This window comes from Aethalodelphis obliquidens, unplaced genomic scaffold (genome assembly GCF_003676395.1).
Source record: "Aethalodelphis obliquidens isolate GAN/ISIS:26980383/991018 unplaced genomic scaffold, ASM367639v1 scaffold6, whole genome shotgun sequence".
NCBI classification, from domain to species: Eukaryota; Metazoa; Chordata; class Mammalia; order Artiodactyla; family Delphinidae; genus Aethalodelphis; species Aethalodelphis obliquidens.
In genome coordinates, this window is record NW_020837950.1 from 28,581,724 (window position 1) to 28,607,904 (window position 26,181).

At 37.9% G+C, this 26,181-nt stretch overlaps 2 protein-coding genes across 15 annotated transcripts in view; one reads left to right on the plus strand and one right to left on the minus strand.

The window, feature by feature from the left end:
* Window positions 1–21,429, plus strand: part of KCNIP4 (potassium voltage-gated channel interacting protein 4) — a 1,210,069-nt gene extending 1,188,640 nt beyond the window's left edge. For all 5 annotated transcript variants that reach the window (XM_027103251.1, XM_027103255.1, XM_027103254.1 and 2 more), the window contains 4 exons: window positions 15,167–15,274; window positions 17,390–17,494; window positions 18,131–18,193; window positions 19,941–21,429. In XM_027103251.1, coding sequence (XP_026959052.1) covers window positions 15,167–15,274; window positions 17,390–17,494; window positions 18,131–18,193; window positions 19,941–19,988 — 324 coding nt within the window. In that variant the 3' untranslated portion in view covers window positions 19,989–21,429. The remainder of the gene's footprint in view (window positions 1–15,166; window positions 15,275–17,389; window positions 17,495–18,130; window positions 18,194–19,940) is intronic.
* PACRGL (parkin coregulated like) overlaps window positions 1–26,181 on the minus strand; it is a 51,781-nt gene that overhangs the window by 10,572 nt on the left and 15,028 nt on the right. For 3 of the 10 annotated variants that reach the window (XM_027103240.1, XM_027103246.1, XM_027103243.1), the window contains exons 8-11: window positions 25,711–25,791; window positions 21,801–21,997; window positions 16,121–16,245; window positions 5,259–6,776 (exon numbers count right to left, since the gene is read on the minus strand). In XM_027103240.1, coding sequence (XP_026959041.1) covers window positions 21,920–21,997; window positions 25,711–25,791 — 159 coding nt within the window. In that variant the 3' untranslated portion in view covers window positions 5,259–6,776; window positions 16,121–16,245; window positions 21,801–21,919. Of the gene's footprint in view, window positions 1–5,258; window positions 6,777–16,120; window positions 16,246–17,700; window positions 18,123–21,442; window positions 21,998–22,762; window positions 22,861–25,710; window positions 25,792–26,181 lie in introns of those variants that run through there. The other 7 variants (XM_027103244.1, XM_027103242.1, XM_027103241.1 and 4 more) reach the window with 5 other exon arrangements.

The window sequence follows — 26,181 nt, forward strand, 5'->3', positions numbered from 1 at the left end:
TTTTAAGGAACTTCCATACTGTTCTCCATAGTGGCTGAACCAATTCACATTCCCACCAGCAGTGCAAGAGTGTTCCCTTTTCTCCACACCCTCTCCAGCATTTATTGTTTCTAGATTTTTTGATGATGGCCATTCTGACTGGTGTGAGATGATATCTCATTGTAGTTTTGATTTGCATTTTTCTAATGATTAATGATGTTGAGCATTCTTTCATGTGTTTGTTGGCAGTCTGTATATCTTCTTTGGAGAAATGTCTATTTAGGTCTTCTGCCCATTTTTGGATTGGGTTTTTTGTTTTTTTGTTATTGAGCTGCATGAGCTGCTTGTAAATTTTGGAGATGAATCCTTTGTCAGTTGCTTCATTTGCAAATATTTTCTCCCATTCTGAGGGTTGTCTTTTGGTCTTGTTTATGGTTTCCTTTGCTGTGCAAAAGCTTTGAAGTTTCATTAGGTCCCATTTGATTAGTTTTGTTTTTATTTCCATTTCTCTAGGAGGTGGGTCAGAAAGGATCTTGCTGTGATTTATGTCATAGAGTGTTCTGCCTGTTTTCCTCTAAGAGTTTGATAGTTTCTGGCCTTACATTTAGGTCTTTAATCCATTTTGAGCTTATTTTTGTGTATGGTGTTAGGGAGTGATCTAATCTCATACTTTTACATGTATCTGTCCAGTTTTCCCAGCACCACTTATTGAAGAGGCTGTCCTTTCTCCACTGTACATTCCTGCCACCTTTATCAAAGATAAGGTGTCCATATGTGCGTGGGTTTATCTCTGGGCTTTCTGTCCTGTTCCATTGATCTATCTTTCTGTTTTTGTGCCAGTACCATACTCTCTTGATTACTGTAGCTTTGTAGTATAGTCTGAAGTCAGGGAGCCTGATTCCTCCAACTCCATTTTTCGTTCTCAGTATTGCTTTGGCTATTTGGGGTCTTTTGTGTTTCCATACAAATTGTGAAATTTTTTCTTCTAGTTCTGTGAAAAATGCCAGTGGTAGTTTGATAGGGATTGCATTGAATCTATAGATTGCTTTGGGTAGTAGAGTCATTTTCTCAATGTTGATTCTTCCAATCCAAGAACATTGTATATCTCTCCATCTATTTGTATCATCTTTAATTTCTTTCATCAGTGTCTTATAATTTTCTGCATACAGATCTTTTGTCTCCTTAGGTAGGTTTATTCCTAGATATTTTATTCTTTTTGTTGCAATGGTAAATGGGAGTGTTTTCTTGATTTTACTTTCAGATTTTTCATCATTAGTGTATAGGAATGCCAGAGATTTCTGTGCATTAATTTTGTATCCTGCTACTTTATCAAATTCATTGATTAGCTCTAGTAGTTTTCTGGTAGCATCTTTAGGATTCTCTATGTATAGTATCATATCATCTGCAAACAGTGACAGCTTTACTTCTTCTTTTCCAATTTGGATTCCTTTTATTTCCTTTTCTTCTCTGATTGCTGTGGCTAAAACTTCCAAAACTATGTTGAATAAGAGTGGTGAGAGTGGGCAACCTTGTCTTGTTCCTGATCTTAGTGGAAATGCTTTCAGTTTTTCACCATTGAGGATGATGTTGGCTGTGGGCTTGTCATATATGGCCTTTATTATGTTGAGGAAAGTTCCCTCTATGCCTACTTTCTGCAGGGTCTTTATCACAAATGGGTGTTGAATTTTGCCAAAAGCTTTCTCTGCATCTGTTGAGATGACCATATGGTTTTTCTCCTTCAGTTTGTTAATATAATTTATCACATTGATAGATTTGAAGAATCCTTGCATTCCTGGAATAAACCCCACTTGATCATGGTGTATGATCCTTTTAATGTGCTGTTGGATTCTGTTTGCTAGTATTTTGTTGAGGATTTTTGCATCTATGTTCATCAGTGATACTGGCCTGTAGTTTTCTTTCTTTGTGACATCCTTGTCTGGTTTTGGTATCAAGGTGATGGTGGCCTTGTAGAAGGAATTTGGGAGTGTTCCTCCCTCTGCTATATTTTGGAAGAGTTTGAGAAGGATAGGTGTTAGCTCTTCTCTAAATGTTTGATAGAATTCGCCTGTGAAGCCATCTGGTCCTGGGCTTTTGTTTGTTGGAAGATTTTTAATCACAGTTTCAATTTCAGTGCTTGTGATTGGTCTATTCATATTTTCTATTTCTTCCTGATTCAGTCTTGGCAGGTTGTGCATTTCTAAGAATTTGTCCATTTCTTCCAGATTGTCCATTTTATTGGCATAGAGTTGCTTGTAATAATCTCTCACGATCTTTTTTATTTCTGCAGTGTCAGTTGTTACTTCTCCTTTTTCATTTCTAATTCTATTGATTTGAGTCTTCTCCCTTTTTTTCTTGATGAGTCTGGCTAGTGGTTTATCTATTTTGTTTATCTTCTCAAAGAACCAGCTTTTAGTTTTATTGATCTTTGCTATTGTTTCCTTCATTTCTTTTTCATTTATTTCTGATCTGATTTTTATGATTTCTTTCCTTCTGCTAGCTTTGGGATTTTTTTGTTCTTCTTTCTCTAATTGCTTGAGGTGCAAGTTTAGGTTGTTTATTCGAGATGTTTCCTGCTTCTTAAGGTGGGCTTGTATTGCTATAAACTTCCCCCTACAAGGGAGATTTTTCTAATGAAGCCAGTTAAGAATGACATTGGTCATCTTATTACATAGTGATCTTATAACACTGAAAACATTCAAGCACAGGCCAGATGATTGCTCTGTGATGCTGTGAAAGATTGCTCTGCATCTGATTATAAAACAAGCACTTAATGTGTGTCAATCACTGTACTAAGTGTGTAAAAATAACATTAACAATAGTAATAGCTACACACAATAATACCAGCTGACCCTTGTTTAGCACTCATTATGAGTCAGGCATTGGGCTGAATGAATTACATATAGTAACTTGTCATTTTAGCAAATGAGGAAAGAGATTCACAGAGAAGTTAAGCAACCTGCCCAAGGTCACACAGCTAGAAAGTAGGAGAGCCAGGATTCAAACCCAAGCACTCTGGCCCAGAATGCATCTCTAAGCAACTGTGCTATCCTGCCGGTGAGGAATATGTAGGTCCCCAGTCCCTCATCTGAAATCCTTGGAGTCAGCTGAGTTTCATTCAGAGTCTTGCAGATTTTACAAACGTAATGCTGTGCCTATACTCTATATTATTTAATGTCTCCTGCAGGGTCTGCAGTATGCTATAATCAAGGGTGTAACATTTGTTCAGTAAAACTATGATAAACAGTAAATATGGCAGAGAGCACTACTGATCCAATGTCCATGTGCTCTGCTCTATGATCACATGATTAGGCCGTATTCCCAGCCTCTCCTGCAGCTAGGTGGCACCAGGACTGAGTTTTGACCACTGGGAGATTAGTGGAAGTGACCACATCTCCTTCCTCTGTCTTCCCATCTATGGAGACTGTGAGGTTACATATTTCAGTTCGCCTTCCAGCCAAGTAGGAGGAGGCTGGATCTCTGCATGACTACATGGAACGGAACCCCATTCCCCACTCGTATTTCACTGTGTGTGAGTGGTAAATAAGCTTATACTGTGTCAAGCTACTACGATTTGGAAGTATTAAAATAGCTTTTAATGTCTTCTGGTTAATGTGATCGATGGATAGATAATGGATAGTAGATGATAAAGGATAGAGATGATAGATATAGATAGATAGATGATAGACAGATAGATAGATAGATATTAGAATACTTTCATGCCATTTCAGTTCAGGTTTTGGCATCAAATGAGTTTTGGCACCAAAATTCACCACCTCCCCTGTCTTCCCGGTAAAGGTTTTTCTTTTTCAGTTTACAAAAGCATTTTTGGATGGGGGTGGTAAGTTGCAGATAAAAAATAAAGAACCTGTATTACTTGCCACGTATTAGAGATGAGGAATTACAAACTTAGGTTAAGTGACTTGTCCAAAGTCATGTAGTTAGTAAATGGCAGAACCAGGATTGAACCCCAGCTCTACCTAAGTCTCTAAAACCTATTGGTTTTAACCAGGGGTCATCAAACTTTTCTGTAAAGGACCAAACTGTAAATATTTTTGGCTTTGCAGGCCATATAGTCTTCATTCTACCAACTCAGTTCTGCTGTTGTAGATAAAAGCAACCACAGACAAATCCGAAATAAGTGACCATGGCTGTGTTTCAATAAAGCTTTATTAACAAAAACACATGGTGGGCCGTATTTGAGCCCTGGACCATAGTTTTCCAACCCCCACTCTTAACACTCACAATAGATTGCCTCCTGCAGAGGGAGATACTGAGGCACTATGTTTGCTGGAAGACATCTGAGATGGTCTTCTATGATTTGATCACTGAGTATTATCACCAATGTTTACAATTACCACTCAGTAATTCATCCCACGCAGTGATTACTGAATGACCCAATTGCTGACTGCAAAAGCAACCCTGAACTTTTACCACCAATAGTTACCTTTTCTAGAATATTACCATCAGAGCAGTGCACTCCTCTGAGTACACCCCTAATGGCAAGTTTACTTGAACTGTTGAGTCTGAAAATGTATTTTTCCTTTGGAACAATTCTGGAATAGCTATCCCTGCTTACTTCAGGTAACTGATGATTGACAGCAGGACTGTCGCAGTCCAGAGCTTTAAGAAAACACCATTCACTGACAATTCAATTATGACAGAATGAAATGTGAGTGGTACCCTGGGAGGCATTATAAACCCCCCAAAATAATCCCTTTGTCCTTCACAGTGATGAGAAAAAATGGTTTTTTTCTCCCCAAATATCAATTATGGTTACAGGAAAACTTTCCTTCTAGGATGAGTCATTTCTGTCAAGTAAAATAGCTATTTTCTTTTCAGATGTCAGGCATCAAGGGGAATTATTTAGGCAATGTTACCAATAGGTATAGAATTCCATTTTGTTAGATTAAATCATTAAGTTTTATTATATCTCTCAACACACACACACACACACACACACGCACGTGCGCGCGCGCACACACACACACACACGCACGCATCCTGTCCACATAATTCTCCTCTTCTTTTCTTGTGCCCATTCCAGGAGCTTTGCTCTTTGGCGAAGTAAAGGGAAAGGTAGCTGAGATGTCCTTTCATTTCGTTCCTTCATTTAACAAATATTTTTTGGACTTCCCTGGCGGGCCAGTGGTTAAGACAACGTGCTTCCACTGCGGGGGTGCGGTTTCGATCCCTGGTCTGGGAACTAAGATCCCATATGCAGCACAGGGTGGCAAAAAATAAATTAAAAAAAAATATATATATATATATATATTCAAGGTGCTGGGGATACAACAGTGAACAAAAGACACAAATTTTTGTCCTTATGGAGCTGACATTCCCCCATTTTCATGACTAATTTCTGTAGAATCCAACAATTCTTGCCATAAAGGTTCTTTAACCTGGGCCTCACCCATGCATTTCTATTGATTCCCAAGGACTGTGGCCATGCTGCATGTGTCCTAGTTTTTGCTTGTCACCCTGTCCTTCTGGCCTGCTCCGTCCTTATAGTCTTGCTGTGGGGTATCCAGCTCCTCCAGCCATGGCTGCCCTTGTCCACATTCCTGTGGCCCCCAAGGGCAAGTTCTTTGAATCCCTCTTATCATACACTGAAATGTTTAATGAAAGTTGGGGTAGAAGATTATTACAAGAGGGACAAGAGAAAAAGCATCCAATAAATATCTCTATCTGCTTCAAAAGTCTGAAGGTCAGGTCCCTCTTTTTATAAATCATCTTTTAAATAAACTTTTTATTTTAGACCAGTTTTACATTTACAGAAAAACTGCAAAGATAGTACAGAGAGTTCCCATACACCTCACACCCAGTTTCCTGTTATTCACATCACGCATTAATATGGTAAACTTGTTACAATTAATGAACTAATGTTGATACACTATTATTAACTAAAGTCCATGCTTTATTCCGATTTTCTTAGTTTTTACCGAAAGCCTTTCTTCTGTTCCAGAATTCTATTAGGATCTTACATTACCTTCACTCACCATGTCCCCTTAAGCTCCTTTTGGCTGTGACAGTTTCTCAAATTGTCCTTGTTTTGATAACCTTGACAGTTTTGAGGAGTTTTGGTCAGGTGTTTTGCAGAATGTCCCTCAGTTGGGATTTGTTTGATGTTTTTTCTCATGATTGGAATAGGGATATGTGTTTTGAGGAGGAAGACCACAGAGGTAAGGTGCTTTTATTATTACATAACAAGAGTCCATAGTATCAACATGATTTATGACCGTTTGATGTAAAACTTGATCACCTGGTTGAAGTAGTGCTGGTAATTTCTTTACTGTAAAGTTATGCTTTTATCCCTCTTTCCAAACCATACTCTTTGGAAGGAAGTTATACACAGATCACACTTACAGATTGGGAGTTATGCTCCGACTCCTTAAGGGTAGAGTGTACACATAGTTGATTTGGAATTCTTCTCTTCCAAAGAAGAGAAGGATTTGTCTCTTCTCCTCCATTTATGAATGTATTCCACCAGTGATTCATATCGGTGTGGACAAATGGACATATATTTTATACTTGAGTTATAGTTCAATATTTTATCTTTTTGCTTAAATTGTTCCAGCTGGGCCACTGGAAGCTCTTGCAGTTGGCTTCAACATGGCCCCATCATTGTGGTTGTTTATTTTTTTGTTTTGTTTTGTTTCTTTCTTTGCTCATTCCTTACTTTTGGACACTACAAGATGCTCCAGCCTCATCTTCTATTTTTTCTGACCCGGTCCTAGAATTTTTCAGTCTCCTCTTTTAACACTCCAATCTCCAAGGAGGTGCCAGAAATCTCTTCTCATCTGAAAAAGCACATGCTTGTGAGTCAGAAGGCTCGATCCAAACTCTACCACTTCTAGCTGGGATACCTGGGGCAGGTTCCTCAATATCTCTGTGCTTGAATTTCCTCAATGTAAAATGGAAATAATAAGGATAGATATCTCACAAGCTCGTTGTCAGATTAAATGATGAACCTAAAGAGTTTAGAAAATGGTCTGGCACAATTAATATGCTCAGTAATGTTAGTGATCCTGTATAACAACTGGTCAGTCTCTCTCAGAGAACTGGTATCAATTTCTCTCTGTCTCTGTCTCTCTCTCTCTCTTGCTCACTCTATTTTCTTTTGTTTCCTGGGCATCTAACTGTTGGGATTCTTCTTCAGCTGATCTTATCTTCTTATTCTGTTCCTAGTCACACATGTATTCACATACTGACTCACTTTCCCTTTTTAAAAGCTAAGGCCATTTTCTAATTCATTTATCCATGTCATTTCATGGCAAGAATTATGAATTCCTGGTACCTCCAAACGTTCTGCAAATGTTATTAGTAAAATTGCAATCACTGTGAGTCACTGTTTCATATCACCGTACAATTATGTCCTATAGTATCAGAAAAAAGAGATGTAGCATTTGTTTATATCATACGTTTCTGTGTAACCACAGCCCATTGCTTCAGTTCTAGACAAAATGAGAGCCTGGGCTTTGAGTCAGAGTTCTGGGTTCAGTTTCCAGCTCTAATTCTCATTGGCTGCATCCCTTGCCTCAGTCACGTATTTTCTCTGAGCCTCCATCTTTAATATAAGGACGACAATACCTATTCGCTATGGTTATGTGAGGCTGACATAAAGTAATGCATAGAAATTGCCTAATACCAAGCCCCACACACTTATCGATAAACTGTCCTCATTACTACTAATAAATTTCAGTGTTCCCAGAGCCCTTTAACCCAGGAATTCCACATCTTTCCTTAGGAAATAAGTCAGGATGATGGGAAATAGTTGGAGAAAAGTATTTACTATAGCGTCATGTACAATAAAGAAAAATTTAAATTAATACACATATATACCAATAAGAAAGAATGGTTAAATAAATTAGAATATATTCATAAGACAAAGCAGTGTTTCACACTCGACATTGCAGTGATTACCAGGTGGTAAAATTGATTTAGACATTAATGACAAGAGTACTAAAAAATTAATAGAAGAGAAATGGAAATAGACTAATAACTTTAGTTTCTGGTGTATGATTTTGTGTGTGTGTGTGTGTGTGTATGTGTGTGTGCTTGCTTAAGTACTAGGCTGCCATTTAAATTGTAATTCTTATTGTGGTTTGGGGTCCAAAGTGTCCAAAATTCATTGTGCTAGTATTATTAGATTAGACCATATGAAACTATCATATGAAATTCTTGGCAAACATGATAAAAAATATGGGCAATTTCATACAGTTAAACCTACTTTGTAGTTATTTAAATGGTGTCACAGTGAATTGTCAGTGATATTGGAAAATGCTTGTAATTTAAGTGAAATAAATATAATTTTATATATAATATATGGCTTGTACTATAAGTATATGCCGAAGTATGCATTAAAAAAGAATGGGAATATTCAATGTGAACAGGTGATAGGATTATGTGTGATTGCAACTTTCTTCTATAGTTTTCTGTATTTTTTACCTACATCAAGCATGATATTTACATATACATTTATTATATATTTGTGATTTTTGTTTAAAACTTATTTAATTTTTAATGGCCTTCAGGGAGATCAAACCACTTTCCTCTAGCTTAACGTGGCTGGTTTCATCTTTTAAGATATTAAATTACTTAACTAGAATTGTATATCAATCAACGTTAAGTATTTTATCTCTTTCACCTGATAAAATTAGGCTACAAATCTTGGGAAATATACATTTTTCCTTTTTAGACATGTTGATATCTTTTATTAGTTCCAAACAAAAATGCAAACTTTAGGTAGTACCTGAAATTGTATCCTTCAACCACTATGGAAGTTTAACTCCAGTCAAGGGAGGTCATATCAGAGAAAATAAACAACTTTAAAAATTTTCCTAAAAATGTAAAAGCAAGCATAAAGTAAGAAATATACTAAACACATGTATGACTTTCCAGGCCTTACCTGGGTCCAGTCATGTATACCATCTAGATGGTCTCAATAACACATACTCTCTCAAGGCTGGGTCTTTGATGCAGCTCCTAGTGTGGGAATGGTGGGCAGAATGTATGTAACCAGCACTAAGGCACCAATTAAAGGTTTGGTCGATAAACAGAGCTAACTATAGAACAAGACTAGGTTATTATAGGGTCATTTCTCTATGCCTTTTTCCTTCTATTGCCTTTATCATAAGATATTAGAAACCAGAATTCAGTACCAATCCCCATCTATCAGTTTTGTACATTAGGGAACAGATGTAACCTTTCACAGACAAAAGTAAGGTGATTGTGAAAAGTACTCTTGAGAGTTGTTTGGTTTTTTTTTAGCCTTGTAACTCCTGCTTGACAGATTTCAATTACCATTCAGAAAAGCATGGAGCAAGAACAGTACAAGATACCTTGAGTCTTTCATTTTCCTTTTGCACAAATAGTTATTTCCTGTTCTGAAATAACTGTTTATTGATATCATCCTGCAAGATGGTATATTAAAAGAGAGAGGGGTGTTCAAGGTTCATAGCTATCTTTCAATGTATGCAGTTTCAGGATACATAGTATTTAAGAGAAAGATGGGAATTAGATGTCAGCTTGTGAATCAGGGTACTTTTTTTCACAAATAATAGAAAATCATACACTAACAAAAACAATATAACTGTATTGGCGAATAAGAAGTCCAGGGGCTTCCCTGGTGGCGCAGTGGTTAAGAATCCGCCTGCCAATGCAGGGGACACGGGTTCGATCCCTGGTCCGGGAAGATCCCACATGCCACGGAGCAACTAAGCCCGCAAGCCTGCACTTGAGCCTGCACTCTAGAGCCTGCGAGCCACAACTACTGAGCCCATGTGCTACAACTACTGAAGCCCGTGTGCCTAGAGCCCATGCTCCACAACAAGAGAAGCCACCGCAATAAGAAGCCCGTGCACCGCAATGAAGATTAGCCCCCACTCACCGCAACTAGAGAAAGCCCACACGCAGCAACAAAGACACAACGCAGCCAAAAAGAAATAAATAAAATAAATAAATTTTAAAAAAAAAGAAAAAAAAGAATAAGAAGTCCAGAGATAGGTCTGGCTGCAACCTAAGAGTGGGCTCCCTCGTGGTTACAAGAAGATGCCAGCAGCTCCTGAGCTCCAGGCTTGATTTTTCCCCAGGCAGGAAAGAAAAAGCATCTCTGTCATACCCCTTCCTAGCAGAAGTCCTGAAAATCACTCATGTAGACTGGGTTCAGTTGCAGGCCAACCACAGATCCAATTGCCTTGACCAAAGGAATAAAAGGTGCTTCCTGATTTTGCCCAGGGCATGGCTCCATCACTAGAGCCACAGATGGAGTGCGCTTCCACAGAATTGGATGGCGCACCAGATGGAAATAGGGGCCAACTAGGGAGGCAAACAACAAAAGTCCACACATGACTTTAAATCTCCCATTGTTGCTCTGGCCTATTCTGCTTGGTGATGGGGCCAATGCCAGTGATGGTTCTTGCAGGCCAGTGGTTCTCGAAGTGTGATCCCTGGACCAGCAGTATCAGCATCTCCTTGGCATTTATTAGAAATGTAAATTCTTGAGCCACACCCCAGACCTAATGAATCAGGAACTCTGGGGTGGGACCCAGCAAGCTGTTTTAGCAAGCCCTCCAGGTGATTCTGCAGCAATCTACATCTTGAAAACCAATGCTCTAAGCATATCTTCATGGATGTTGTGTCCAGCCTCTCTTTTCAGCTAAAGGCATAGAACTATTACTTTGTGATTTGAAGTGACAGGTAAGGATTATATTGATGACCATCCACCTCATCTGGCTTTTCAAAATTGTCCAGCAATCCTTCTCTGGTAAGCCTACCTTCCCATGCTCTGCAGTGACTATTTTATACCTTCCAAAAAAGCCAAAGCTTATATAGTTTGCAAGTTGTATACTGCACAACTCCAAGGAGGGTCATTACCTCTTAATTACAGTATATTATATACTACAGGTTTAAATATATTACAACAATTTTCCAGCAGATGGCAGAAAAATATTTTGAGGGAGCTGCAGCTTCCCGTAATTTGCACAAGTCACCTTATTGTCCAGGAGCAGAGCTGCCTCCTTGTCTCTCCTCAAACCTTCAGTTCTTATCCTTTCCACCATGTCCTTCACTCCCAAGCAGACAACACCCATTAAAGGTCTCAGATGAGGACTCGTTCATCTTCCCACCTCTTCTCAGCTGTGGGCATCTGCATGGTGTTCTCCTTCCTTCTGTATTAGCTGAGGAAATGTGCCTCCTCTCTTCCCAGGGCAGACCATCTCCATCTCTCCCACCATCGCAGGAGTAGTCCACTTCTCTCTCTCTCTCTGTCTTTTTCTCTCTCTCACACACACACATCTTTAGTATTTTCCTCTTTTTAGATTCGTCCCTTCAGTGTTCAAAGTGCTCATCTTCAAAACTCTCTTCTGTGATCCTGTCCTCCTCTTCAGATATAGCCCTGTCCCTCTGTCTTCACATGCAGCCATGGCTGGTGAATTTTCTAACAGTCTCTATCACTCTTTGCTCCCTCCCCTCCACTGAAGCTTCTCCCTTTAGTCACTGGTGACCTCCATGTTGCTGACTCAGTAAGCTCTTTTCATTCCCCAGAAGATTGGTATCAAGATGAACCATCCTTTCCTAGTGAAATGCTTTCTTCTCTTGACCTCTCTTACCTCCTGAGAAACTTATTTTCAAGATTTGTTGCCTGCGTCTCTTCTTTTTTCTGCCTACTAAGGAATTCTTGTGGCCTCCTTTATAACAGCAACGGAAGGATTAAAATACCTAGAAATAAATATAACTAAGAAATGTGAAAGAACAACTTGGAAAAAACAAAAGGCCTTAAAATGTATTAGAGTTTGGTGTGCTGAATAAAGACCCACCAAAAATGTCCACATCTTAATGTCCGGACGTAGGATGTGTTATCTTTCATGGTAAAGGAGGTTTTCTGCAGGTGTGATTAAGGATCTTGAGACGGGGAGATCACCTTGGATTATCTGGATGGGCCCAATGTAATCCCAAGGGTCCCTGTAAGAGGGAGGCAGGAAGATCAGGGTAGCAAAGAGGAGATACTACAACAGGAGGTTGGAGTACTGTGTTTTGAAAATGGAGGAAAGGGCCACAAGCCAATCAATGCAAGTGGCCTCTAAAAGCTGAAAAAAGCAAGAGAACAAATTCTATCCCTAGATCCACTGGGGAGACTGCAGCTCTGCCTCCAACTTGATTTCAGCCCAGTAAAACCCATTTCAGACTTTTGATTTACAGATCTGGAGGATAATAAACAAGTATTATTTTAATCCTCCAAATCTGTGGTAGTTTGTTATAGCAGCAAGAGGAAACTAACATACTCAATGACAAACACAACCTGGACAAGGGAAAGGTTTCTTATTGTCTTGAATAGGAAGACTCATCAACATGTAGTTGTCAGTTCTGCCCAAGTTGATCTGTAAATTTACCTCCAGCTCAATAAACATCCCAATAGGGGTCAGGTGGAATACTTAAATAAGGAAAAATGGAAAGAAAATAGCTGAAAAAGAAGGGTTAAGAGGAAATAGCCCTTACAGCTATTAAAATTACTAAAATGTTTTAATAATTAAAACAATGTAGTAGAGGTGCTTAGATAAACAGATATACTATGAAATAAAACGTAAGTTCCAGAAATATAAATACATAAAAGAATTAAGGATATGATAAATCTTGCATCTCAAATCAGTGGGTAACAAATAATATTGTGAAACCAGACAGCTATCTAAAAACATTGGGTAAATTCCAAATGGAATAAAGATTTAAATGTAACAAAGTAAACCTTAAAAGTACTAGAACAAAAACATGGGAGTATCCTTTTATAACTTCAGAATGGGAGAGGTCTTTTCAATATGACAGAAACCAAAAAATATAAAGTAAAAGGCTGACAAAATCTAGAATATAAAGCTAAAAAGATGCCTACTTTACAAAAATCAATGTAATAAAAATTGAAAGAAATGATAAACTGGGAAACAATACTTGAAGATATATCCCAGACAAGGGCTAATTTCACTAATATGTGAAGAGTTTCTATAAATCAAGACATTTGGAAAAAATGCTCAAATTTATTCATAATAAATAACAAATTTTAAGTAATCTGAGAAAGAAATATTAACCTTTAAGATTGAAAAAGATAAAAAATTTGATGGCATATAGTACTGACAAGCTATACTATTCTCATATACAGATTTTGAGAGGGAAATTTGGGGGGAAATTTGAAAATAACTATAAAATTTACCAATGTTCAAATCCTTTGACCCAGCAATTCCACTTCTAGGGACTCATCCTACAGATATACTTGTTCAAAATGTAAGTTATGTATGTATAAGGTCACTCTTTGTGGCTTTGTTTTTAATAAGATTGGAAATCTTTAAATATTCATCAATGGGAGATTGGTTAAGTAAACTATGATATATTCATACATATGCAACAGTGAAAAAGACAAGAGTTATTTCCAAGATTTATTGCTAAGTTAAAAATAAAATAAAGTACAGAACAGCCTGTTAGACTATCATTTGTGTAAATAAATATGCCTTACACTTGTATATGCACAAAAATTCTTTGGAAGTGAATACAAGAAGCTACTAACGCCAGTTGTCTAGGGGAAAGAAATAGGGTGACTAGGGTCCAAGAATGGGAGGCATACTTTTTATCAGTAATCTTATATATTTTAAAATTTTGAACTACATGAATGTCACCCATTAAAAAAAAAAAGCATTTAAAGAAATTAAGACAGGAAAACGATTACAAAATGTTGGAATGTAAAAATGTAGAGAGAATACAAATTCACCCAGAGGCCACTTCTGCATTTCCCTTTGTTACAGGGAAGAACAAAATCTGACTACATGTTGGATCTGTTTCTTTTACTTTAGCTTTTGCTTCCCCGTTGCTTTTGTTCACTAAAAGGATACTGTCTATACATAATGGCCTGCCTCGGGGAACACTGCCCCTCTGCCTGAATGGTAAACCAAAGTGCCTTTGTTCAGGGAAGCATCCTGACCCTGTCCACCTGTGAATGGCTGCAAGAAAAGAAGAAATTAACACATCCCCTCCCTGAGGCTGGCCATTCCAGGAGATATTTGCAAGACTCATGGCCTTTTTACTTTACTTCCTCACCTCCTCCCTCTCTCTGTTCTATAAAAGAAACTGGCATCCAGACCCTGATAAGATGGTCTTTCTGAGACACTAGTCTGCCATCTTCTCGGTCTGCTGGCTTTCCGAATAAAGTCATATTCCTTGCCTCAACACCTCGTCTCAAGATTTACTGGCCTGTCCTGCGGGGAGCAGAGAAACCTTGGACTTGGTAACACCTTCTGCTCTTTCGTTCCTACCTAACTACAGATTGTCAGTTCTATGTGAGATCAGAATTCACCATATTGTAATGTTAACCCTGCCTACAGAACAACAAATATATATGAATTTGATCAAGTTAATCTGGTTTGCCTGCCGTTCAGTCATATCAGCCTAACAGTGATACTGACTGAGGTTTCCATTTACTTGGACAAACACATAGCCGATGCCCTTGCCAGACAATACTGTTATAAACAGCTTAACTCCTTTAATCCTCATAAAAAATTTAAGAAGTAGATACTAACATATCCCTTCTACAGATATGAAAATAGAGGCAAAAGGATGGTAAGTTGTCTGAGGACAGAGCTATCAGATGAAACAGCTGGAATTTGAATTCAGGCAGCCTGGCTTTCAGCTCCATTCTCTTAACTTCTGCCCCCATGCATATTATAACTTGATTTCTAAATAAAGCCTTCAATTGGCCTGTATCTTAAGGACAGCCCATATTTCTTGTTAGCAGATCTTGTTCATGGGAACTGTGTTATGTATGTGCTTGTATTTTTAAAGTTACAATGTTATTAGATTTTCAGTAAAAGAATTGTGTGCACTTGTAGTGGAAAGTAATACCACTTATACACATGCGTCTTGTTGTTTGGGTGTCTGTTCTGACACAATTTCCAGTTCCAAGGTTGATTTAAGTCACAGTTTCCAATTAGAAAGTAAGAATATTAAACCTAAGGAGTGGTTTATGCCCACAAAAAATCTCTGGAAAAAAAGATAATCAGGAACACATGGACCATTTTGCTATAAATAAATGGTTCAAAATCCAGAGGGTTGTAACCCTTGCTTCCATCATTTGACAGAGAATTATATTAGAGTTTGTGTTTTACTTTTCTTTTTTAGAAATGTCATATCAAATTATATTTTTATTTTTATTTTTTAGGATTTCATCAAGGGTCTTTCCATTTTGCTCCGGGGGACAGTACAAGAAAAACTCAACTGGGCATTTAATTTGTATGACATAAATAAAGATGGCTACATCACTAAAGAAGTAAGAAATGCCTCACCAACACAGCTAGCTTTCAGACCATTTTCATTTTTTCACTTCAAAATGTTAAACAATTGCAATTATTATTTTAGAATCACTTTTTCAGGAAGTCTAAAATATTTTCTGTAGTGCTGGGGAAATATTCTGATGAAAAATTTGGAATGCTAGAAATAGTTTATGGTTAATCTTCAAAGTAAATATAAAACATAGAAGGAGGGCTTCCCTGGTGGCACAGTGGTTGAGAGTCCACCTGCTGATGCAGGGGACAAACAAGAGTTCGTGCCCCGGTCTGGGAAGATCTCACATGCCGTGGAGCGGCTAGGCCCGTGAGCCATGGCCGCTGAGCCTGCGCGTCCAGGGCCTGTGCTCCGCAATAGGAGAGGCCACAACAGTGAGAGGCCCGCGTACCACAGAAAAAAAAAAAAACCAAAAAAACATAGAAGGATTACATCCTGATTTCCTAATAGCATTTTAATGAATACTGTACATGGAATAAAGATAGTAGTTGGAATCAAATAGGAAGAAAATATATCCACACGTTAGAATATTTGGCCTGTAACCTTTTTTCTATCATATAATGTGGTCCATATGGAAACAGATGCAATTTTAAAATCGTGTGGATTATGTAGTGACCTGTACTGTGTGGGAAATGACCTGATGTGATAGTGGAGCCCCAAATAAACTCCCACGTGGGCTATCTAAAAAGGAAGCCTCACAGACCAAATTCAGATGCTCATATCAAGTGGTTTAATAATTTAAAACACAGCAAGAAGCAAGGGGGGGGCGGCGGGATGGGGTAAGATAACAAATTTAGGATGGAGTGGAGGTAGGGTTGAAAGACCACATTACCTGAAGCCTGGATGTGGTTCAATGTCCATATGTCCTCTTTCTCTCACTAGCTTTCCCCCGAGTTGAGTTTTGAGCATTGGGCTCTTCAAATAGAAGGTATCTTGGGCCAATGACATCAACATGCTCTATTGAAGACACAGGGACGAGTTCACCTGACCACAGTTACAACGTGACAGTTAACCTGATCAATGGCCATGGGTTTTATTTGTTGAGCAGAAGACACATGGGGCCAGATGGGTCTCACAAATGGGTGGCTGAATTAAGACCTCATGAGTATTAAGTATTCAGGTATATGGAGCATATCTCCTGGACACTTAGTGTCTCTTGTATATTTAGTACACAATAAACATTTAGTACTCAGGTGCCTCCAGGATATTAGGTATCTCTTGGTCCTTTGATCCCTTTCTATCCCTTTCTATGTTTAACATAAACATGCTGTTCTTACCATTTACACCCAACACATCACATGAATTCTATGTCAAACAAACTTCTATGCTCAAAACATCTTAAAGGCCTTCACGTAAAATTTACAAACTACAAACTGCTTTATCATTTAAAATGGAATTGAATACTCTCAGAAGTAAACATATATTACGTCCATATTATCGACTTAATCCATACTCTTCTGTGGAAACTTCGATATGAAGGAAACAAGTGTAAACAATAAATCTGAATGTCTAGGTTAACTAGATATTATTTTCACTAAGATTGAAAATTACAAATCAAAAACTAGATTTTAATTTAAAAAATCAAAATTTCGAAGTGTTTCCATGGTCATATTTTGACTAATCTACATGTGTGACTTTAGTTAAAGCCACAGTAGGAAAAACACAATGAAAACCCTAATGAGCTTTGAGACTTATCAGTTTTAGTATAATTCTCATGATGTGGAGTTTATTTTATTCTCAATAAACAGAAATTGATAATCAACATATAAAATATATAATAACTCAATAAAGCAAAGATAGCCAATGTGAAGTCTAGAGAAGTCCAAACATTAAACCAGAATGTTTCTTTCCTGATCATGTTAGATATGTGGGAATTTCATCCATTTTGAAACCAAGATCCGACTTGATTCTTACATTCTGATTCTGCTGCTTTTAAGGCATAAGGCCATTGGCTTTTCCTCTGGGACAACCAAGACATTTAATGAAGAATCAAAGAAAAATAAAAAATCTGAAATTGAGTAGGGATAATCTGTCAAAGCTTCTCGGAGTGGTTTATTTTCACATTGCATGAGGCTTCATGTGACTGCCTTTTCCTTTTCAGGAAATGCTTGATATAATGAAAGCGATATACGATATGATGGGTAAATGCACATATCCTGTCCTCAAAGAAGATGCTCCCAGACAACACGTTGAAACATTTTTCCAGGTAGGAATGCAACAGAAGTCAGAGAGGAAGTGAAATTAAGAGCAAATTTCCTGATGTTTGCAAAGCATCATGATGATTCAAAAGAATGTAAAGGAAAATAATTTTTACTGAAAGAGACAAAACTATAGAATATTTACCATCATACTAATTTAGTAATTTTGGTTTTGAATTTATAATATTGATAACTCCACTTACTGAACACTCACCATGTCCTGGATAGAACACCAAGCAATTGCCATGTCTCATATGTTTTGGGGTGTTTGTTTTCATTCATTTCTCACAAGCCCCTATGAGGTTATTTATAAATCCTCATTAGCTCCATCTCATAGATGAGAAAACCAAGGCTCTGAAAGTTTCAGCAAATTGCCTGAAGTCTGTCATAGCTGGAGGGCAGGATTTTACTAGAACAGAGTGACTCTAGATCTATACCACATTCTATTGAAAAGGCAACAGCCTAAAATCAGTCAGCCACGATTCTTATCACTAAGAAGCTACTAGTTTGTGCTCTGAAGCAGTTCCTCCCCATAAAATAAGCAGCTGGGCTTTCTTTTCATCAGCTTCAGCTTGTTCAGTTCAGGGTGAGGGTATCAAGGGGTAAGTCTGAGCAAATTTTTTTGTTCTTTTCTTCCTGAACAGAAAATGGACAAAAATAAAGATGGAGTCGTTACCATAGATGAATTCATTGAAAGTTGCCAAAAAGTAAGTAACGATAGTAAAGGAACTATCCCTTTTGCTTCCTTAACAGCTGAACTTGGTCCTTGGCCAGCCAGCCACCATGAACTGAGCAAAGTATAAAGATCATATGCCTAAGATCACCACTTCTACATAGCTGAGATGAATAAGCCTACCACTCTGAAAACAATCACCAATTTGCACATTCAGTTCATCAGCATTCATTGTCTATCTCAAGGCAGGCTATGAGGGAAGCCCTGGAGAGATGAAGGTTGCACATGTGTGTTTTTGCTCTTCAGATCCTTTAGAATATTCATCACTGAGGATAAAACATATGTGAGACTTGAACTGTTCTTTCCCCAGAACTAGCATATAACACGTAACTTGTCTACCATATCCTCCATAGATTTAGAATTCCAGTACAGCCAAGAGTGTATCACTGGCCAAACTTACATCCGATTTCTAAGAGAAACATCATTGCTTCAATGTATGTGGACAACAGATGTCTTTGGCTGAACCAGTAATGGTCTTCAGTCACAAAATTAAGAAGCAGAAAATTCTCCCTGAGGAAAAGTCCATGTGGTTCTCCACCATCTGGTGGCAGACCAGTATTAGCATACCTAGAGTTATTTGACTTGACGTGGGTAGAATCACGATTAAGAATTTTTAAAATAATTATGGAGACAGGACTTCCCTGGTGGCGCAGTGGTTGAGAGTCTGCCTGCTGATGCAGGGGACACGGGTTCGTGCCCCGGTCCGGGAGGATCCCACATGCTGCGGAGCGGCTGGGCCCGTGAGCCATAGCCGCTGAGCCTGCACGTCCGGAGCCTGTGCTCCGCAACGGGAGAGGCCACAACAGTGAAAGGCCCGCGTGCCGCAAAAAAAAAGAAAAAAAAAATTACGGAGACAAAGCAGTTTGCTGGTGCTTTAGTTTTTCTCATTATTTTCAAGTTGATATACTTTCCCTTTCCTGATGCCTGCCTTTTTCTCAACTCACATTTCAATGTGACGGTCTTTGAACGAACTTAGTGATATCAACCTACTTAATGGTGGTATTGTTACTTGGCATCTAGTAGTGGAAGTCATCATTAGTTCTGCTACCATTTTCCACTGCTATAAACAGTCACAATCTCCAAGTGCCCCTATCCTGCCCTAAGTCTGTCCCCCTAAGTTTCTAAGGAACATGCTAAACTGCAGACACTGGACAATGGTTTCTCACAAACAATCCTTTCTCTGGCATTGAGAGACCATTCATTTTTAAAGGTTCCCAAAGTCCACACAGATTTAGCCCTAACAGACTCAGAAAGAGAGGTGTAATTACTGCAAACCTGTCTCCTAAACCCCAACCTCCAATCTTTATGAAGTTGGCTCTTAGCTCACACACAAACCCTGTGTCCTTCCATGTGTACAAGTCTCTGTGATTTGGCGGGCGGTTACCTAAAATGCCACAGTTTGCATTGCTCGCTCTGATTATGCTCTGCGCCTCTCCAGTTTCCATGCTGGCATTCTATTAATAATTTGAGAAACAGCCCCTCTTAACACCGAGTCAGAGTTAACTAAAGTGTTTAAAGCCTAGCAGACTCAACAAAATGGGCTCTCCATACTTATCTGTGTGGAAAGTGGGTAGAAGAGTATTTACATTTGCAGACCCCTAGTATCTGAACATTTGGCATAGGCGTTGGTGGAGGGTGGCAGTACTTAGAGGCAAAACAACAGTGCACTTTCCTTTCCTTTCCGATATGGTGAACTTAATTCCACGTTTTCTCCCTTACAGGATGAAAACATCATGCGCTCCATGCAGCTCTTTGAAAATGTGATCTAACTTGTTGAATGCGTCCTCAATCAGACAAATGTGAACGATTCTATCACACAAAGCTGGAGCTACCACTTTTAGCATAGATTGCTCAGCTTTACACTGAGGCATATTATGCAAACAAGCTTTGTTTTAATATAAAGCAATCCCCAAAAGATTTGAGTTTTCCATTTATAAATCTGCATCCTTCTCATAATGCCACTGAGTTCATGGGATGTTCTAAGTCAGTTCATACCCTGTGAATATTCAAAAGTAATAGGATCTGGCATATAGTTTTATTGATTCTTTAGCCACGGGATTATTGAGGCTTTCACAGTATCGGTGATTTTAAAATATCTGTGTTTTTTGCTATTCATTTGTATGTATTCAGCCCCAGGATTTTAAATGGTTTTCTGACATACTGGCGTCTGCACTTAATTTCCAGATATTAGTTTTCATGTTTGTATGCTGTAATTCCATTTATACTTTAAGTAAACAAAACAAGGTTACTACAATTGGAAAAAAACAGACAGACAAACACATAGTCCCAGTTTCTCTGGATTTGCTTCCTTCTGTTAAAGACATTCATTTACCTGGCACTTTTTTATAACATGAAACAAGTCAGTTTATCACCAGATGTCAGCATATGCCTAATAAAGCTTATTTAATAAGCATTTCTTAATTTTTCATAATACATATTACAGCCAAGGCCTACATGATGTATGTAATTTTGGATTTGTTCAGTCCTACAGGTTGACTGTTGTTATGTCACTAAGTGGAAGTCCAAAAAGGTGTGAAACAAAGCGAGGATGTCCACAGGCTTAGCAAAGGTCAGGACATCTGTCATCCAGTATGTGGCAATGCTTAGCAACAAGTAATCCTTAACTGCATTCAAGGCCTATTCCATCCTCTTGCCTGACTCCCTCATGGCACCTTTACATTAGATGCCATTTAGGGACAAACAAACCTTTGCTACCCTAATGCCTACCAAGAACAAACAGCAAGCAGAATTCACTTTGAAAGCACCAGTGATTCCATTATATCGAGAACTATAATATCAAAATTTAATAGAAAAGGAATATAAGTGCTAAGCAACTCATCTGGATTGTATTATGATTTAGCTCATCATAAAACTCCAATAATTCAGATTATTTTTAATGATCTTAAGCCAAAATTGTAAAGTTGCCACAATATTACTAAAGATACACACACCTTCCCTGTTTGTTTTGCAGAAATATCACAAAGACCAAGAGGCTAGAGTAGGAGGAAATTTGCAACTGTCTTTGCAACAATAAATCAGGTATCTATTCTGGTGTAGAGATAGGATGTTGAAAGCTGCCCTGCTATCACCAGTGTAGAAATTAAGAGTAGTACAATACATGTACACTGAACTTGGCCATCACGTGTTTGTGTAAATTCAATGTGCACATTTTGTATTTCAAAAAGAAAAAATAAAAGCAAATAAAATGTTTATAACTCTACTGTCTATGTTACAGGTCTTTATTGCAATAAATTTTATAATTACTAGATTAAAAACGTTACATTTTTCTTATGGCATTTTTCTAAAAGGTAGAGATCTCGGTCTTTGGGTGGAGCTAAGTGCAAGGATAGAGGAATCAGGGCAAGGCCAGTGGGCAGGCAGGCCTGTGAGCAGATGAGACCTGAGGATGTGACTAGACACTTGAGGACAGAGTGTGCCAGCCAGGGGACCAGGAATGATAGGAGCTCTGAGGGAGGAGGAGCATTTCTGCTGTTAACACTCTTCAGAAACTCCTCGTATTTTAAGTTACATCCGTGAGACTGGATCTGAAATGAGAATTACAAAGAGATCACTCTTGGTACCTGAGGATGGAGCAAAGGAAGGGTGTTCTCCGAGGCTTCTGGGACAGAATATTGCTGCCCCTAATCTCCAGCCCTTCAGAAGTCTGTTAGCCTTGGATTTGGTGTGGCCAGCCGGGTCCCTAACGGCGCTCTTCCTGCCCAGATGTTTGTTTCTCTCCCTCTACTCCTTTCCCTGTAGAATGATCCAGAATCAGCTTCTATAACATCAACATTCAGAGCTACACTTGTAACTTACGTTTTAAAAGCTTTTTCAACTGAATTAATTGTTAAACATAAGCAAGCACAACAAAATCACTGAATACATGTAAGACTTTTAAGATTTTAATTTCTGAGTATCTTCATGTATTGAATATCAGTATTTTCAGACTATGAATTACAAAAATAACATTTACTTAAATACATACCTAAAGTTTAGGTAGTTTTAATGATTTGTAATAAACAACCATACTTATAAGAGAACTTACACATTAAAAATTTTTTTCTTAAAACTAGAATACTCAAAATTATTTCCAAGCATTCTGCATTATAAAATACATATTTACAAACAACAATTAACAGTGAATTCACAAATGTTTGTCCACTATTTGAAATTTTCATAGACTTGATAAATATAAAACCCGGAAATGGCAAAATGTCTAAAAGTAAGTGCATAGCTACACACGAACTGTATAAATGTTATATATAAAAGGCACTAGAAAATATATACAAACACATCCATTGTAAACCAAATAACTTGCTCACACAAACCATAAAAAATATGAAAAAATAAACCCCACGAGATTGTACTATTATAGGACTTATTTTTTAATAGTTTTCCATCAACCACTCTTTTTTTTTAATCAATAACTTGTACTATGATTCAGTGGAATTGTGTATACTTATCTAAAGCCAGGAATAATGAAGGGTGGTTGTGATTTACAAAAGAATAAAGTGAAGTGAATCTGAAAAGGTTCCGTGCATACCCGTGGTCAGCGTTTAACACCTGTCACCAGGGCTAGTTTCTTCAGCAGTATATGGAGCAATAGGTTGGAATTTTAGATTTGATGATGATAAGGCTTCCCTGTCAACAGAAAAAAATTTAGCCTCATTAGTATCATGCAGGGGTCCCCTAAGAGGTACTACATTTGCAGGAGCATGCCTAAAAAAGTATTCAAAACTCCAAACACACAAAATGGGATAGGAGCAGAATGATGGAAACAGAACTTTTTTTCTGAGTTAAATAAAATATACGTTGTCTCTTTTTGTGGTTTAAAAATATTTAACTAGAAAAATAGTTAGGAACCAGACTACCAGTACTTGAATCCAGCTTCTGCCAGTCACTTCACTGTCAAATCTGGGGCTAATTACTTCTCTGCATCTCAGTTTCTAGCTCTTTACGGGGGGATAACAACAAAAATCCACCTCTCAGGGATGTAGCGAAGATTAAATGAGTTTAATGTCTAAAATATACTCAATAGAGTACCTCTCATGTAATAAGTTCTTACTTGTTCGATAAAGATCAGGATGTATATATGTATGTATTTTTTTCAAGACTAATGTGTATATCGTTTAAAAAGAAAATTAGGGCTTCCCTGGTGGCGCAGTGGTTGAGAGTCCGCCTGCTGATGCAGGGGACACGGGTTCGTGCCCCAGTCCGGGAAGATCCCACATGCCGCAGAGCGGCTGGGCCCGTGAGCCATGGCCGCTAAGCCTGTGCGTCCGGAGCCTGTGCTCCACAACGGGAGAGGCCACAACAGTGAGAGCTCCACGTACCACAAAAAAAAAAAAAAAAAAAAAGGAAAATTAAATCAGGCTGAGAATGAACCAATTTCAGTTTAAGGCAGATAGCAAACTGATTAGTTCTAAAAAATGACACTGGCTGTCTGTAACTGATATTTTAGTTTCTCTAGAAGTTGAGTCTTTTCATCATTGTGATACACGTGAGCCTTAAGAAATGAGAAACTATAATATTGAGAAGAATCTCTCATAAAGACTCATCTCCAATATTTAAAGAAAGAGAAAGATGTAAACATTTAAGTTTTTAGAAAGGAAAGAACATCATTAATTTCATGATGGATTATAAAGTACCTAAAGCAAGCACAATAATAATTAAGCCAAGGGGAAGTCTTTGATATGTGATTGAAACTTCCTGTTGCAATTACATTAATTATTACTAAAATATTATGTAGGACATTAGAAGGGGGAACAAGAAGAGCAAAAGTATGAGGGAATAAACAACACTTAATAGTCCTTATAACTTCAAAATCTTTTTAAATTCTGTATTAGCATGATTAAAAACTAATGAGATTGAGTGGCAATAAGAGAACTTCCTTGCTAGCTATCACTGGGACCCTTGGATCGGTCACCTACATCCTCAGTATTCCCCCTCCAAATCCTAGTGTGCTATTTCTAACCTGTATTTACTCAAGAACTATCCCCTCCTCCACACACCCCCCCCTCAAGAAATCTAACCTGCTGGGCCCACCCCTTTCTAATCGCCCATGTCCCATACCAGCACAGGATGTGTGAAAACCATCTGGGGAGAGTTTCAGATTGAAAAGCCTTGCCATGTTATTTAGCATGTGTTTATCTGCATTTCACAGAGAGGAAAGGGTGAATTATTTCGCATTCCAATTCTCAGAACACGTTTGTAAGCAAGAAGAATCTCCTTTCTGCTGGGAAGGGACACTGGATTGACTGCGGGATGATTCTGTGCATCTCAACAAGGTGTCAGAAGGTTAACCCTCCGCCTAGACCCACACACAACAAAGAAATTCATCATCTAGTAGCCCAGGGACTGACTTCCTCCTCATAAACTTTATTCTAGGCATTCATCATGAAAAGAATATATAATCAGTTTTAAAAGTCACTGAAATTGGTCAAATTAAGTAATTTAGGCAATGCTTAAACTCAAACATCTGCCGTTTTAAGATTGTATCGATCACGCAAATTTTCTTTATAATCAAATACCTAGAGTGTAACTAAGTTCTACAATGTTAAGATAATCACATGCAACTCTATCATTAAGATCTGATTAAATGTAATCTCCAAAACATGGTGGAATTACTGCATTATGGAAATATTTCCAAGACTAGATTATTTGAACACTTCTTTCAAGTGATGAAAATTCAATTAACCCAGTTATTTCACAACACACAGACAGTAATGCAATCCCCCACGGCTCTGCACCTTCTTGCAAGTTAGACTAGTCAGCTGAATCATTCCTCTGTGTGCATGTGAGCATGCTCGAGCGAGCACACATGCCTTCCAGAGAGAACAATGCAGCCACCTGGGAACCTCATTTCAATCTTCGATTATGGGCAGATTGTAAATTTGTCAGACAGAGAAGATGGCAAATGAAAGGAAAAATAACACTTTTTCTTCAATGAGTTAAGTTAATCCTTTTGTTTTCTGAATTTCCCAAGGGTCAAAGCAAAAACATACAAAATACAAAATACAACCAAAATAAAAAAAAACGTACAGCTGTACTACACAGAGTGTGGTACAGTAAGCATGGTGCAGTGCACAGGCCCTATGTTAACCTGGGTCTGAATCCTCGTGCTTATAAACTGTGTGACCTACTGTATAGCACAGGGAACTATACTCAATATTTTATAATAACCTATAAGGGAAAAGCACCTGAAAAAGAATATGTACACACACACACACATATATGTATAACTGAATCACTGTGCTGTACACCTGAAACTAACACAACATTGTAAATCAACTATACTTCAATTAAGAAAGACAAAACAAAACTGTGTGACCTCGGCAAGACAGAAACTCTGAGCTCTAAAATGAGAATAATAATATCAACTCCACGTGGTTACTTGAGCCTGAAGTGAGATAATATATGTTATTCAGTCAATTTCACAGTACAATCAAAATGTTTAAAAAGTATGATTTATGGGGAATAATGTTCACTTACACTTCCACCATGCTGCTCCAGCTTCTGTAATGCAGTGGTGATTGGTTCTTTGAATTTCTTGTCCCTTAGTCTCCTGGAAAGCTTTTCAAATAAGATTAAGGGAATGAAATGATTTGAAAAAGTAACACTATTCACTATAAACATAAGTAAAACTTCACTAATAGGCTAACTAGAAATAATACCATTGAGTCTTTACTGTATAGTAAGTACATAAACCCCACTTAGTTTGTTTTAGATTTCAAGGCTTCTTTTAGGAAACATCTCATTAAAATTTACATATAATAAACACCACTGTATTTGTTTAAAAAAATGGATTTCTATTATCTGAAACAATACCAACCCTACAAAATCTACTACAGTACTAGCATACTGTAAGTTTTCCAGAGTAAGTTTTCTAAGAAATTGTATACATTCCCATTCTGTAATTTGCAAGAGCATCTGCAGGACTACGATGGAAAGCTAAGCTTCTAA